The sequence below is a fragment of the Herpailurus yagouaroundi genome, unplaced genomic scaffold (assembly GCF_014898765.1).
Source record: "Herpailurus yagouaroundi ecotype Mexico unplaced genomic scaffold, PumYag 255, whole genome shotgun sequence".
Classification (NCBI taxonomy): domain Eukaryota; kingdom Metazoa; phylum Chordata; class Mammalia; order Carnivora; family Felidae; genus Herpailurus; species Herpailurus yagouaroundi.
This window is the reverse complement of record NW_024412472.1, coordinates 34,325-50,028: the sequence shown is the minus strand read 5'-3', so window position 1 is coordinate 50,028 and position 15,704 is coordinate 34,325. Positions and strand designations below refer to the sequence as shown.

At 51.8% G+C, this 15,704-nt stretch overlaps 3 protein-coding genes across 6 annotated transcripts; 1 reads left to right on the top strand and 2 right to left on the bottom strand.

Moving 5' to 3' along the window:
- The first annotated feature begins 73 nt into the window (after window positions 1–73).
- Window positions 74–6,757, top strand: ILK (integrin linked kinase). 4 transcript variants are annotated; one of them, XM_040461339.1, is made up of 13 exons: window positions 74–197; window positions 623–759; window positions 3,959–4,124; window positions 4,268–4,363; window positions 4,565–4,661; window positions 4,762–4,845; window positions 4,952–5,037; window positions 5,176–5,285; window positions 5,394–5,521; window positions 5,603–5,724; window positions 5,823–5,922; window positions 6,030–6,160; window positions 6,345–6,757. In XM_040461339.1, exons 2-13 carry the CDS (start codon window positions 671–673, stop codon window positions 6,492–6,494), a joined length of 1,359 nt encoding a protein of 452 aa, XP_040317273.1. In that variant the 5' UTR covers window positions 74–197; window positions 623–670; the 3' UTR covers window positions 6,495–6,757. The 4 variants fall into 4 exon arrangements, with proteins under 4 accessions (XP_040317273.1, XP_040317275.1, XP_040317274.1 ...); XM_040461340.1 differs by lacking the exon at window positions 74–197 and adding an exon at window positions 204–328; XM_040461341.1 differs by lacking the exon at window positions 623–759 and having other exon boundaries at window positions 108–197.
- TAF10 (TATA-box binding protein associated factor 10) lies at window positions 6,726–8,126 on the bottom strand. The gene is made up of 5 exons (XM_040461346.1): window positions 7,880–8,126; window positions 7,584–7,738; window positions 7,284–7,348; window positions 7,079–7,193; window positions 6,726–6,896 (listed from the first exon to the last, which is right to left on the bottom strand). The coding sequence occupies exons 1-5, from the start codon at window positions 8,109–8,111 to the stop codon at window positions 6,807–6,809; spliced, it is 657 nt and encodes a 218-aa protein (XP_040317280.1). The 5' UTR covers window positions 8,112–8,126; the 3' UTR covers window positions 6,726–6,806.
- A 486-nt stretch (window positions 8,127–8,612) lies between these two features.
- On the bottom strand, window positions 8,613–15,565 carry TPP1 (tripeptidyl peptidase 1). Its single transcript, XM_040461336.1, has 13 exons — window positions 15,436–15,565; window positions 15,250–15,321; window positions 14,848–14,987; window positions 13,537–13,687; window positions 13,191–13,318; window positions 12,861–13,039; window positions 12,476–12,674; window positions 12,129–12,317; window positions 11,858–11,927; window positions 11,298–11,418; window positions 11,056–11,214; window positions 10,758–10,883; window positions 8,613–10,589 (listed from the first exon to the last, which is right to left on the bottom strand). The coding sequence occupies exons 1-13, from the start codon at window positions 15,477–15,479 to the stop codon at window positions 10,449–10,451; spliced, it is 1,719 nt and encodes a 572-aa protein (XP_040317270.1). The 5' UTR covers window positions 15,480–15,565; the 3' UTR covers window positions 8,613–10,448.
- Between the last annotated feature and the right edge of the window lie 139 nt (window positions 15,566–15,704).

Sequence of the window (15,704 nt, the reverse complement as noted above, 5' to 3'; positions counted from 1 at the left end):
GTGCAAGTCTGGGTGGCTAGAGAGGCCGGCGCGGCGCCGAAAACCATCGAGTTTAGGCACTGCTGGCTAGAAGGGCAAGGGAGGCGGGAGGGAGAGTTGGGGGCCCGCGCTGGCCCGAGAGGGCCAGGGGCGGGGCTGGGCGGCGGGCGCGGCCGGACGGGAGTTCCCCGGAGAAGGCTCCTTCTGCCCGAGTCCCGGTGAGTGCGAGAGCACCCGTGCCGCTCCCCAAAGCTCGACCCCTGCCAACCCGTCAGCCTTCACTCGGCCCGAATACCGAGTAGGGAAGGAGGGCCACCCCCGGGAAGGACCCCCGATCGCCTCTCACAGGGTATAGGGCGCCTGAACTCCCCCTCCCCCAGCTCTGTTGGCGGGTAGGGTCCCAGTGCTTGCCCGCTGACATCCCTTCAGGGGACTCTACTTTCTAATCACCCCCTACCTCGTTCGGACCCGCCTTTCCTTCGCGCCCAGGGTACACAGTCGGGGATCATCCCGTCTTCCCCAACTCCTTTCCAGACCTCCACTAGCCGGAGAGGCAGCCGGGACCCTCCGCCCCCTACACAAACACTTATCTCTGGTGGGGGAAAAAGCTCGGGGTTCACTCCCCTTCCCTGGATCCCTCCAGAGTCCCCAGGCTTCCCCAATCTAGGGGATTCAGCGCCGGGACGCTGCTATGGACGACATTTTCACTCAGTGCCGGGAGGGCAACGCGGTGGCCGTTCGCCTGTGGCTGGACAACACGGAGAACGACCTCAACCAGGGGTGAGCTGAGGTGGCTGGTGGGTGAGAAGAAGGGCAAAGACCTGCTCCTCTCCGCGATGTGGGGTACTCACGTTGGCTGGGGGCAGCTGACTTTCCTACCCAGCATGAAGAGTGCAAAGCACAGCCTGTGGGGGGCAGAGGGTCTCCACAGAGAAAACTGTGTTTCTGCTGACTCTTGACTGCTCCTCAACAAGAGTTTCATAGTCAGAGGCTGCAGAAAGCTTTCCAGTTTCAGTGAGCTGCACTGGCATAAGCTAGGAGGCAAGAGCGTCTGGAAATTGTCTACAGGTCCATATGGCTGCAGGAGGGAACTCTGAGCTTCTGTGGGCTGAAGCATTGGGTATGAGTGGGGAACCACAGGAGATAAGACTGGAAAGGTCTGCTGCAAGGGTCAGCCAGATCATGCAAGGATATTTAGGCCATAATAAGGCCATTTTTCTAAGAACAAGGGTTTAAACCCTTGCTGTGATATGATGAGATTGTTCATTTAAGTGTCATCTTGGATAACTTTTGAGGAGCAGGTGGCCATGTGGAGGGGGAATTGCTTAGTCCATCCCAGAAGTGGTGTTGCCTTAGACTAGAATGGAGGCAGATGAAAAAGAAAGAAGTGATCGGATTCCTGAAATCTTTAGGATAAAGAATTTATGAGACTTGGTGTGGAGAGTGAGGAAGGTCAAAGATGATGACCAAGGGCTCTGGCTTGGACACTTGGGTGGATTGTGGTTACTTTTACGGAGTTGGACAAGACTGAACGATGATGAGTGCCGCTCTAATATGTTAAAGTGACTGTACAGCAAAGTAGAAATGTTGAATAGATTGTTGGCTATGCAGATTTGGATTTAAGGACAGAGATCTGACTTGGAGACACAGATTTGGGAGGTATTAATGTATAGACAATACCTGAAGACACAGGTGTGAAGGAAAGGGGATGAGAAGCCTACAAGACTGAAAAGGAGCCACTGGAGGTTGTATGAGAAACAGGAAAATGTTAGTTAAGCTCGGACAAGTGAATTTTCAACAAAGGGGTAGTGGTCAACAGTAGAATAGGCTGTTGAGAGGTCAATGAACTTGAGCACTTTGAAGTAACTAATGAATTTACAATTAATATATTGGATGATCTTTCTGAAGGCTGTTATACAGGGAAACGGAGGAAGAAACCAGACACCACCGGGTTCCTTCATTTAAAGTACTGTGAACACCTCCTGTGCTGGGTTCTAGAGGCCCAGAATCAGACATAATGCCAGCCCTCAAGGCAGCAGCCTGGTGGCAGGTTGAACAGGAGGTGAGGAAATAGAGAAAGTGAATGTAGACAAGGTTGGCTGAGAAAGGAAGGCAAGAAAAGCAGTAGTGGTGTTGATGATTCAGGTTGGTGGTTTTGATTCAGGGTTTTTTTATTTAAAAATCTTATTCCTTCAGGTTGGGAGAGTTTACTATTTAGGTTTGAGAGGTAGGGATCATCTATCATCTTCATCCAGGCTTCACTCATGTTCTCTATGCTATTCCTCCATAATTCCCAGGCACTTTTTCCATTTTTCATATTCTTTCATAATTTCCATAATTCTTTCATAATTCTTCAAAGGGTGCTCTGGTAAAGAGTGAGTACCCTTATTATTTTGTTGGTAGGGTAATAAAGGCTTAGTTGAAGTTGTCCAGTGGGACTTGCATCGTGTAAAACTCTGGTGCCAAAACGTGAAGGGCTGGCATTAGTGAAACTGGAAGGCTTTGGTGCTGGTTTGAAGAGATAGGCTTTGGGGGCCCAAGCAGGCTAAATGCTGGATATGAGGTGGGGTGAATTCCCTGTACGCCTCTTTGGGATTACAGCCTGTGGCCCTGCGATGACAGGCAACCTGACAGTGAGCAGAACCCTTGTGCCCATACTTTTGCCCTCAGGCTCTGGCCTGCTCCTTGCCACAGACTGCAGGAGGCTGATAAACCGGGCACAAATTAAAGAGCTGGGAGGCAAAACTGACTGATAAGAAGAGGATAGTAGTTGCTTCAGAGAAGAGGAGGAGGGGGAAATCCACCTCCCAGGAAACCTTTTGGCTATCTCTGAGCTGATGAGGGCAGCTGTGGAGGGAAGTCATTAAGTTAAAGGCCACGCCCCACTCTCATCCCGAGGGAGGGGGACATCTGTGTGGCCTGCAGTGGCCAGACCTCTGATCTACTTCAGACCATGCCCAGAGCTCCCACAAGGGAAGTGACCGCAGCACTAAGGCATCCGGAGGCTGCAGTCCCAGACCACGGACCGCCCCCTGCCCCGCCCCTTGGATGTTCACCGGAGCCCATGCTGGGTACTGGAGGGAATTTCCTTTTATGGCCCCAGGCTGTCAGGCAGACCCAGCTCCCACCAAGTGTTTTTTTCTTTTTGTACAGTTCTTTTACTTTAGAAAATACATGTCCTTTAGGGGGAAAAATTCTGATCCAGTTTTCTTTCCAAAGAAGCCATTCTCATTTTCCTCTCCTCATTCCATTCTCATTTTCCTCTCCTCATTTTCTGGGCCCAGGATTGTTTGAATAGAGGAATCGTGTCTTACCAAACCAAATCCTGGTTTGATAGCTGCCTCATCAGTAATGACCTATCAAAAGAACTTCTCTTTTTCACTATAAACCCTTCCAAAACATTATTTTCATTGCAGTCCATTTTTAGATCTTAAGTTTCAGTACCAGAGCCAATCAGGAAGCTTGCTCCCTTTCCCATGAGTTGTGGCCTTCCTTCTCCAAGACACCCTTCCCTTGCATTAATATGCATTAAACACTTGTTGTCTATTCTCTCAAGAAGTTCACAGTCTTGCAGACAAGACAGCCCATTCAATTTTTAAAATCCAGTACACAAGTGGTATAGGAGGGGGATGTATGAGATGCAGTGGAAACAGAAAGGACCAACAGATGTTGCAAAAGGAATACAGAGGAAACCAAATGAAGAATGGTACCATTTAATGAGAGAAAGGCTCATGGGAGATGATGAAGACAATGAATCATATGGTTTTGTTGGGATTTCAGGTGGTGGTTGGTTGGGTTTGAAGCTCAGGGGAAGGTCTTAATTAGATAGCTTTGGAAGTTGCTGGCATGAATGAGAATCAGTCCTGGAGAGGTAAGGTTTCCGGGAGAGAATATGCAGAATAACTATCAGTTTTTCTTCTGTCAAAGCCTTTGTTCCCATCCCCCCTCCAGATCAATAACCATTGTCCCTTCCTTAAAGGGACGATCATGGCTTCTCCCCCTTGCACTGGGCCTGCCGAGAGGGCCGTTCTGCTGTGGTTGAGATGCTGATCATGAGGGGGGCACGAATCAATGTGATGAACCGTGGGGATGACACCCCCCTGCACCTGGCAGCCAGTCATGGACACCGTGATATTGTGCAGAAGGTATTTATGAATGCTCCCTCTAGCCCACATCCTATACATGCCTGGAAGTCAGTCACAAGCACATGTACTCCTCTCTCCTCACATGGTTCAACCCCTGTCTGTCATTTGTGTCTTCTGCCTCTTCTACTTGTCCATGGGACCAGCTGCTGCAGTATAAAGCTGACATCAATGCAGTGAATGAGCATGGGAATGTGCCCCTGCACTATGCCTGTTTTTGGGGACAAGATCAGGTGGCAGAGGTGAGTGCTCATGCCCGAAGCCCTGGGATGAGTGGGAAGCAAAGTCTGAGCCTGAATGGGAGATTCTAGAACCTTCAACCCATCCTGTGAGTACTGCTGAATGTGTGACATTCAGAGTTGATACTACATCTGTATTCATGGTTGGTTGTGACCCTCAGGGAGGCAGCAGGGCCCCTCATCACAACCACCTTTTCATTCTAGGACCTAGTGGCTAACGGGGCCCTTGTCAGCATTTGTAACAAGTATGGAGAGATGCCTGTGGACAAAGCCAAGGCACCCCTGAGAGAGCTCCTCCGAGGTCTGTCCCCCACCCCCAGTTTGTACCCTCTTGTCTTGTCCCCCCACCTATATCCTCGCCCCATATTACAACTGAAGCGAAAATTGTTTTTCTTCCCCAGAACGGGCAGAGAAGATGGGCCAGAATCTTAACCGTATTCCATACAAGGACACATTCTGGAAGGGGACCACCCGCACTCGGCCCCGTGAGTCAGCTGTAAGGGGAGGGGAGGGGTGGTTGAGGGAATAACCTTGAGCTCCTGGGGCTGGGTTAGGGGGAAGCTTGGGTACCTGACCTGCCCACACTCTCAGGAAATGGGACTCTGAACAAACACTCCGGCATTGACTTCAAACAGCTCAACTTCCTGGCGAAGCTCAACGAGAATCACTCTGGAGAGGTGACCCTGCCCTTCTTGCCCCTCCCTCCCCAACCCCTAACCAATTACCTGCTCTTCACCTGCCTTAAGCTTTTCCTCCGGTAAGTGGACAAGAAAGCAGTGGCCTTAGTTAAAGCCTAAACCTTACTTGTCTCTCAGCTATGGAAGGGCCGTTGGCAGGGCAATGACATCGTCGTGAAGGTGCTAAAGGTTCGAGACTGGAGTACAAGGAAGAGCAGGGACTTCAATGAGGAGTGTCCCCGGCTCAGGTGCGGCAGGGCCTAAATGGGAAGCTGCTGGTTCTGAAGAACCCGGAATAGCACCCAAAGGGAGATCTTTTATGCTGATCTCAGCTAGGGATACTCTCCCTCTTCCAGGATTTTCTCGCATCCGAATGTGCTCCCAGTGCTAGGTGCCTGTCAGTCTCCACCTGCTCCACACCCCACCCTCATCACACACTGGATGCCATATGGATCCTTGTACAATGTGTTACATGAAGGCACCAGTGAGTAGGGGATGCCAAATCTCAAGGGATGGGGGCAGGGTGTGTGAGCCTTTCCAAACTATTTAACTCTTGCCTCCTTAGATTTTGTTGTGGACCAGAGCCAGGCTGTGAAATTTGCATTGGACATGGCAAGGGGCATGGCCTTCCTACACACTCTAGAGCCCCTCATCCCACGACATGCACTCAACAGCCGTAGTGTAATGGTAAGGTCACACTTCACTCCTGGCCCATGCCCCCAGAGCCCTTTCGCTGTCTAGAATAGGACTTACCTCCTTCCACATATCTATCTTCTCTTCCTCAGATTGATGAGGACATGACTGCCCGAATCAGCATGGCCGACGTCAAGTTCTCCTTCCAATGCCCTGGGCGCATGTATGCACCTGCCTGGGTGGCCCCTGAAGGTGAATGAGGGCATCATGTTGGGAGGTAGAGAAGGGCCAGCTCAGTAGTAATGGAAGGGAGCAGAGACAGGACAGGCAGCTGGAATAGATAAGTCCTGTTCCTCCAGCTCTGCAGAAGAAGCCTGAAGATACAAACAGACGCTCAGCAGACATGTGGAGTTTTGCAGTGCTTCTGTGGGAACTGGTGACACGGGAAGTACCTTTTGCTGACCTCTCCAACATGGAGATTGGAATGAAGGTGAGAGCACAACTGTATGCACTGGTGTCAGAGGAATGGTGGTGGTAGTGACAATAACTATAGCAGGGCTGGGCTCTTCCCATTTTTGTTAGAATATACGGTAATCCTGTCCTGAGGACTAGAGGCCTCTCCCCACAGGATATTCAAGTCCTGAGACCCATTTTATTTTTCCCTGTATTTGCAGGTGGCACTGGAAGGCCTTCGGCCTACCATCCCACCAGGCATTTCCCCCCATGTGTGTAAGCTCATGAAGATCTGCATGAATGAAGACCCTGCTAAGCGGCCCAAGTTTGACATGATTGTGCCCATCCTGGAGAAGATGCAGGACAAGTAGAGCTGGAAAGTCCTTGCCTAAACTCCAGAGGTGTCAGGACACGGTTAGGGGAGTGTGTCTCCCCAAAGCAGCAGGCCTCTGGTTGCCTCCCCTGCCTCCAATCATGGTACTACCCCAGCCATGGGGCCCATCCCCCTGCCCCCATCCCTACCACTGCAGCCCCCAAAGGGGCTAGGCTCAGAGCTTTGTCACTTGCCACACGGTATCTCCCGGCATGGGAGGGACCAGCCCTGCCTGTCACAATAAAGTTTATTATGAAAACAGGCTGGTGTGGGGACAAGGGGACAGACAAGTACATTTAGGTTGGGTGGCTCAGGTGAAGTAGTGCGGCTTCTTCACATTGATGCCATACTCGCTGAGGGCAGGGGTCAAGTCCTCCATGGTTAGAGTGTACTTGCGGTCCTGAGGGAAGAGGGAAGAGCACCAGCTGAGCATAGGAATCCCAGATTTCAGTCCCAGGTGGGTGACCCTGAGTAGGTCTTTCACCTCCCCTAGGGCTCAGGTTCCCCAAAGGAGTTTCAGGATAAATTAAGCCTCCGATGCTGTGGGAGGTAATTACTGATTCAATGAGCCTCCCCTCACACCTTGCTCTTGCTTCGGGAGCTGCCAGAAGCTGTGCCCTTCATTTTGCAGTGCTGTAGGGCATCGTTGGCAATATCTGAGATGAATTTCTGGGCAGCTAGGGAGATGAGCCGAATTCTAGAGAGAAAAAAACCGGTGTGAGAAAGAGATGGGGCAACAAACTCCGCACAAGCACCCAAGACTCTAACTTGCCCAGACTGTACTCACATGCGTGGGTCCGAGGCCTCAAAGCCAGCGCGGTTCAGGTAGTAACCAGTCACTGCATCTGGGATCTGAGAGATCAAGGAGACGACCGTCAGCGTTCGCCCTGTGCAGTGCCGGGCTGAGAGGGTGAGGGAAATGGGTGGAAGGCCTGGCTTTCAGGAAGCTCACAGTTTGGGTGGGCAGAGGGGATAAACCAAAGAGCTAGTAGGGGAGCAAGTACAAAAGGAAGCTAGAAATCCAGGTGGCGTAGCGGAAAGTTGGCCTGACAGCGGGTCAATAGCCTTGTTCAGGCAGGAAGCCCACCGTAGGCGTGTAATCCTCCAGCTGCATCAGGAAGTCCACCAGAGGCGTGCTGGACACCACCGGCTTCACGTCTCCGTTGGCCGCGCTCGGCAGCACGTAAACCCCGTTAGACATGGCCCCCTCCGGGGGCGCCGCGCCGCCCGCCGACACCGGAGCTGGAGGAGAACCAGCAAGCTGAGACACGGAGGTGGGAGGCACGGGGCCCCAGCTAGGTCTGCCTCAAACCCTCTGCCCTCACCCACTACTGGGCCCAAGACCTAGGCGCTGCCCTCACCCTCACCCGTCCCAGTCCTCACCCGCCCCGCGCCGCTCGGCCGGCTCCCCGGCCCGCGCCGCCACGGGTCCCGTGCCCCCTGCCGCAGCTCCAGCCCCAGGTCCCCCTGCCGTCCCCGCAGGGCTGGCCTTGTTCTCCGCAGCGGTGCCGGCGGGCAGCGCTGCGGGGGCCGAGACCGCGGGCGTCGGGCCCGGGGCCGAGGCGGCGGAGCCCGGCGCCGCCTCGGGGTCCGCGCCGGAGCCGCTGCAGCTCATCGGGCCGGTGGGAGAGGCGGCGAACAGAGCCGCTTCCGCTTCCGTTCACGTTACGCACACACCATGGGTGACGTCACACGCCCCGCGCCTCGCCCCTCCCAAGTCGTGTTTGCAGTCTCTCGGGCCTCCCGCGTCCTACTTGTCAGTCTGCCAGCGAAATGGCGCAGACGGGCCACTTCCCCCTCGCGCTGTATTCTTAGGCCCTTACGCCGGCATAGGAACCGTGAATGTCGAGGACGCTCTTCTGCGGGTCTGGGACCACTTGTGCAACCTGACGCTTGAAGACTGCTTTCGGACAGTCCTCGACCACCGGTTGCCTGGTAGTCTGCATCCTTTCTAGTTCCCTTACTCAGCCCTTTACGGGTTGGAACGCAAGCCCCACTCCCCTCCAGCTGTCCAGAGAAGTAAGGGCAACAGGACAGCGCACGGTGCTGCTGTAGATGGGGAGGGAAATATTTCAGCTTGAGTAAACCACATATGCAAAATCACAGCGAGTGAGGGTGGGGTTTTCAACGCAACATTTATTTAATTCCCAATTGCCGTAACTGAGCTAGGGCCTGGAAATACAAAGTTAAGTAGGACGAGGTTCTAGGCCTCTAGGCACCAACAGTCTTGGAAAGGGAGGCAAACAGGTAAACAAGCATTTTCAGTACTATGTTGGAGTTAAAATACTAGAGGTAGACACAGTATGCGGTGCAAGGGAGGAAGGGAACGAACATCTACTGCCTACTTCTTTGTGTCAGGCACTCTATCAACTTTATTCCATTTAATTATTTCCTGATTATTGTGAGAGGCAGATATGGATATCCCCACTTAACAGATTAGAGAAAAGATTCAGGGAGATGAACTTACTTGCCCAAAGCTCTCTCGTAGTCTACATCAGAACCAAAAATCAAACAGATTTGGTTTGAAAAAAGCTAAAATTTTTCTAACTAATTTCAGCTAACTTCAGAGAGCCAAAAGGTTCACAGGAGGAGGTGACTTCTGAGCTGAGTCTTTAAAAGAATCCTGGAAGCCAATCAGGCAAAGGGAGTCAGAGTTCATGTTAAGGGTGCAGAATAGCTTGAGCAAAAGTGAAAGTGGTGGTGGGGGAGGGCAGGGAGAGCAAGGAGGGTAAACACTTTGTTATTCAAGAACAAATAGCAAGGGAAGGATAGGGTTTGTGAATCATAGCAAAAAGCCCAAATTTGATCAGTAATCTTTGAAGGGTTTTAAGTAAATGACCTGATGAGATTTGCATTTTACTCTGGGAAAATGATTTTGTGGAATGGATGGGCAGGAAGTAAGGACACTTTTTGCAAGGGTCTCTGAACAATTCACAGGGGAGAGAATATGGCTCTAAGCTAATGTAATAGCAGTGGAGATGGAGAGAAGTAGATGAGTTCTAGATATAGTTAGGAAATATAACTGGCAGGACTTGCGTCTTGCTAAAGCTGTATTTAAGAGGTAAAGTCAGTAGGAGTTATTGATTGACAGTAGTAATGGGGAGGAGGAGGTGAAGGAAATGGGAGTCTAGGATAACACTTAGATTTCTGGCTTGGTTGGAAGAAGCATAGTATCATTTACCAAGAAAGAACACAAGAGAACAGTCTGGAATTGGGAAAGGAGGGAGATGAAGTATTGAGTATTATACAACTTGCATTTGAGGTATCAGTTACTGTTGGATATAAAGTCTGATTTTGTGAGATTGTGATAGCTGTGGATACCAGGTGATTAATTTGTTCCAGGGAACATTGAGAAGAGCAAAAGACTAAAGATGAAGCAATGAAGTATACCAACATTTAGTGAGGAAGGAGAGAATGAAAGACGAAGTGGGAACAGTCAGAAAAGAAGTTAAGTCCTGAAGTCTAAAGAAGGAGAAGTGGACAGCTCTGACGGAGAGCCCATAAAGCAAAGACTGGGAAGTGAGCACTGGATGAAGCAGCAGGACAACCATTGTTTGTAATTGCCAGGGAAGTAAAGAGTGTAAAAGTGAGAGCAGAGGTCTCATTGCAGTGAACTGAGAGAACATAAAGTGAAAGTGTACACAGAGAGCACAGACAACAGTTTGAAAAGAGAAAAGAGAAATAGGAGGGGGTTTGGGTGGGGTAGGTTATAACAGTACTGGTTATAACATCTGTAACACTACTGGTAATAGCATCTGTAAGAGGAACATGAGGCAGGAGTAGGGAGACCTGAGTGTGATGGAGCAGGGTAAGGTTGGGAGACATGTCAAGCTCAGAGCATTTCAGGGTTAGGAAGATAAGCTGTCTGCAGCAGTCAGTGGTTGATGGTTCAGCAGGCTTCCAACAGTGCAGAATAAGGGACCGAGCCACCAGCTGGGGGGCAGGGAACAGGTCAAGGGTTGATTAATGTCTTCAGCAGAGCTGGGAAGTTGGGTGTTCCCCAGCCTGTCACAGGATCCCAGCCAGGGCCAGAGCAGAAACCCTGACCCTGCACCTCTTCATTCAGACAGGACTCATGGCAGCCATGGGTTACCTAGGGAAAAGGTGGGCATCACATCTTGGCCTGCTTGTACCAGTACTAACAGACTAAGCTCCCTTACCTTGTATTCACATTTCAGAACCCCATCAGAACTGCCCTCAAGTTCATCTTTGTACTCTCCATATTCATTAAAATGTCCACACCCTTCCCTTCCATACTTACATCAAAGAGTCCCGCCCCACGCTGCTTATAGAGCCTTGGGTTGAGAAAGCCAAGTGGGGGGCGGCCGCTGAGGATTCTATGTTCGTTTATCAGGGATAGTAGCCCACCAAACACTGGAGTAGAGGCCTGCAAAAGTGAGGGTGGGAGTAGAGGTTAGGGGTTCAGAGGGATTGGATTTGGGGGAGGAATGTCTGAAAGGATCAGAGGTCTCTGCAGAGTCAGGGATTCTGGGTGCAAGGTCTTTGTAGAGGGTGAGGATGGTTCCTGAGTGGGGGTTTGGAGCCAGGCTGATTCTTACCGAGGTGCCAGACACCCATGGAATGGGCACGCTGTTGCTGACCACCCAGTAGCCATCGGAGAGTGCAGCCACATCTGGGTAGGCACGGCCACTGGCATTGAAGTAACTAGATGGTGGTACATGAGGACTGGAACTCAGGAACTGGGCTACAGCTTCCTCCTGGAAGGTGTTGTTGAGTGAGTATTGTCTGCTGAATTGAGGATCCCTCCCACCCATCCATCCACACAAATACACATACACACCTGGTATGAAGGCTGCGGGAACACATTGCTGAAGCCACCCCCACTGATGTAGTCAACGATCTCATTTGTGACTCTGAATGGGTTCTGGAAGGATGTGCCTCCCACTGTGGTGACATAGGGGCTGAGAGCAGAAGACAACACTCAGTTTGTCGGGGTGCCCAGGGGACCTCCAAAATATGTGGAGATGGGTAAGTATGGGCTGGGTCTTGCTAGAGGCACTGGACTCTGGGGGGAAGCATGTACATGGGGGAAGACTAAGAGGTTTTGCGCCCTCGGGGCATGGCCTGAGGTGACGGTGCACACTTCTCTACAGCACATTCACCAAATCTTCTACTAAAATGCTTGGGAACTGAGGAAGAGGAATACTGGGAGCTGCGTTTTACTCAGGAGCCGAGGGACCTAGACCTATAGGAAGAAGAGGGGAGTGCAGTAACCAGAGCTGGTTAAACTGAGGGCTGAGCTACAGGAGCACCTGGTGGGGTCAAGGCAAAGATTCCAGATTATGAGGTCATAGATGGAAGATTGGTGGTCACAAGTAAGTGATGAGCTGGAGTGCTTACCTAGAGGCAGGGAAGCTGGGACGGAACTGGTGTCTTCCAGAGACAGACCAACACCCAGCCCCACTGTCACCTAGAGAAAGACCAAGTTTAGCACTCAGATTAATTGGTCAGAGCTTGATATGTGTGTTCAGATGTCAGAGAAGAAATTAAAGAGTTATTACTGCAAGAGGTCAAAGTTTAGAGGTCAGATCAGTGGTCCCTGTTGAGTTCAGATTATAAGTCAGAGATCACAAGAGTTCCTGTGGGGTCAAAGTTTAGAGTAGGAGGTCACCTGATGCAAAGAGCAGGGTGAGACCCCGAGCGGCAGCCTTCATGAACTCGGTGTTGACCCGCTGAATGTAGGCGCTGCTGAGGGAGTCCTCATCATCTCCATAGCTCACGGTGTGCACATGTGGCAGGGCTGACTCATTACTGAGCACCAGGAGCCACTGCAGGAAGGGCTCCTGTGACTCATGCCGGCCTGGATTTGGGAGGTGGGGGAAAGCACAAGGGCAATCATTTAGGAGGTTGTCAGGATCTCTCTCTCTCTCTCATGGGATTCCCTTGATCCCACCTTGATTCCCTTGATCAACACTCCCCACCACCCACCTCCCCACCAACCAGTCCCCTTGGCAGTACCAGGGCTACTGTAGACCCAAGTGGAGATGTTGGCGCCAGCACTCATCAGGTACTCCACATCTAGACTGGCCTCGATCCCAGCCCGGCCCCGGCCCTGTTGTCCAACCACACGGGCTACTGACGCTTGGTGTGCAAAGTTCCCACCAAAGAGGCGCATGAACTCAGCCAGGTCTGAGTCATGGAAATACTGCTCCAGAAACTACAAAGGGAATCAGAGCAGATATCATCGGTCAGAGGATACAGCCTCAAAGTCAGGGCAGGGGACACTGCTCCAGGTCACAGGATAGTGGGTGAGAACCCAGGGGTGGAGTCAGGGAGCAAGCCCCACACTGGGGAGGCACCTTGGATAGGGTGTGAGGCCCCTGGAGCTCTCTGCACAGCTCACCTGGGCACAGGCTTGGCTGTTGTTGGTTGTGCCAGAGCCCACGTCTTGTGCTGTCAAGTTGTATCGCTGACGGATCACGGATGGGGTCACGCCCAAGTGCAGGCCAACAGTCCCTGACACCTGTGGCTCAGGGCGTTGCCTCAGGGATGATGTGGGGGGAAAGCGGTGCAGCCCCCCCACTGTGGGGAGGGGTCAGCCTTGAGGAGGAGATCTTTTAGACTCCAACCCCCACTTTACCACTGACCCCACCCCACACCCACCATGGCATCTAAACTTTTCTAGCCCCTGGCTCTATGTGCTTCAACCCCCACCAGCCCCACTTGGTGTTACCAAAGTCCACATGAGGGGCCAAGGCCTTCGGGAGCTGGTATGGACGTGGGGACCTTATAACATGGATCTCTCCAGGTCCCCCCACATAGCGATGAAACTCAGCCCCAGAGAGCAGCAGTTCTGCCTGTCTGGAGGTCAGAGATCAGAAAACAGAGGTCAGAAAGCATGGACAAGGGCAGAGGAGGCTGCCTGAACATCACTGTTCGTTGTTGTCTCCCCATGTGTTAGCTCTTGCCCACAAGTACCTGCCCCCCCCCACCCTAGGTCTCAGTTCTCTCCCATTGGGGTGACATGTCTCCCTGATGGGATGATTGGTACCCTCCATGGGGCAATCATTCCCTCTCACCGGACACTCAGCCAGCAAGTCAGAAAGTCCCGTGTGGTCACTGAATGGCAGTTCTGGGCTCCAGCGGCCAAAAGCCATTTTTGGACTGTGCGGAAGGTCAATGGTGATGGCCGGACCAGTTCAGCCACATCCTCTAGGGTCAGGTATTTTCCTGCATAGATTCAGTAGAGGATCTTGCCTTCATTCATTGCTTTTCCAAGTTGCCTTTTTGGACCTCAACCAGGAGACATTGGGACTTCCCAGGAAAACTGGAACAGGGTCTTGAGGGATGGGTGAGAACTTTCTAGCAAAAAGGCAGGTTGTGCAAGCTATATTTGGGGGCCAGGGGAAGAAAAGACTAGGGAGACTTGGAATGCTATGGCCAGAAATATGGATTTACCCTAAAGGTCACAAGTTTGCAATTGCTGCATCAGAGCATGTATTGCCATGATCATAACCAACATGTAAGGTTAAGAAGTTAAAATTTTTCATTTTAAGTTTATTTACAGTAAAAGTTTTCAAAACTTTCAGAACCAATTATCAGATGACACCTAATTTAGTTCCAGTCTTCATACTTGTTTTTAAGCTTAACGTAATAGTGTGTCACTATTTTCCTGCACAGCACCAGGCACATAGCTCCGGGGTAAATCTGAGACTGCCCCCCCCCCACCACTCCCCACCCCTTCATGCAGGGGAGGGACACTATCCAGCATGACCACTGGAGCAAAACACTGTTTTAGAGCAGAGTAGGGAGCATGGTGGGGAGTGGGATGGAGGGGAAGAGACTGCAGACCGCTCAGGGGGCTGGGCAACAGTCTGGGTGCAAGAAAAAAACAAATGTATTGGCAGTAACAGGCAATGGTAAAAAGTGGACAAGGCTCTTTCAGAGCTGAACTGACAGCCCTCGAGTCTGACTGGAGGAGGAAATGGGCATGTTGTGGGTAAGGTAGGTAAGGAATTTGAGTTGATGGGTACCTATCTGTACTGCATACTACTTCCCAATCTGTCTGGTAGCTGGTAAATAGTAGAGTCAGAATCTGAATCCAGATCTGATCACACAGACTGTGCTCTTAATTTTCAGGTTTCTAGCCTGACACACGTGGAAAGTTTTTGGGGAAAGAATTTGAGTGAGTTTTGGACAGTTTATTTCCAGTTCACTTTTTTAAATTCAGAAACTCTTCAACGAGAGCCACTGCTATTCAACTGCCCTATATCACCACCTCCCCAGGCACCCAGAGCACGACCCTGACATTACGTGCACCATCCCACGCTCAGCCCAGCCCTGGGTCCCTCCATTGCATCCCACATCCCAGCCCCAGTCCCAGTAGGCACCGTAACGAGGAGAGCCGGGATCCGACACAGCCTGCACCAGCTCGGATAATCTTTCCACGTTCTGCTGTCTCAGGGCAAAAGTGAGACTCAGCTCTTCCTCAGAGTCTACACGGCCCAGGGACACCCAGCCCGGGGGCAACCTGCAGGGTCAGGAGTCATGAACATGGTCTTTGTTAGTGTGGGGATGGAAGGTTCAGGATTAGAGGCTGAGACCTGGGGTAGGATCCCAGAGGCAGATATGGCTCACAAGAGGTGAATGATCAAGGACTGAGCCTGGCAACTGGGGATAAGACTTTGCAGTGGATACCAGGAGCTGGTAAGAGGTTGAGGGAGGCTGGGACGAAGACAGTGGGTGCAAAACAGGGCATAGGGAAGGAGAAGGTCTGTGCTAAGTCAACTTACGCCAGCTGCTGGTCAGGCTCCGGGCTGTAACTGCATTTGCCAGTGACGAAGAGGGCAAGGAGCCCTAGGAAGCTGCAGAGACAGCAGGCGGGTTTTAGCCGGAGCTGGACTGTCGCTGCGTTCCCACCCTCCAACACGTACTCCCTCCAACATGATCCCCTCCTCCCAGGGCCCCCTAATTCTCACCAGGCTTGGAGTCTCATTCTGCCTTTCTGGAGGTCTGCTGTCATGTGACAGACCACATGAGCTCTAATATTCCGCCACTCGGCATCTGCCTAGAAACTGGTGACTGTGCTGGCTCCTCCCTCAAATGGGTGGTCCTGAATGCTGGAGAATGGGTGGGGCTGCCACCAGGATCCTTCCTCCGTGGCTCAAGGAGCACTGGGTAAGTCCAGGGCTCCCCACTGCTGCCAGAGTCCAGCCAGCACTCACCGTGGGGGTATAGGGCAGTGCTG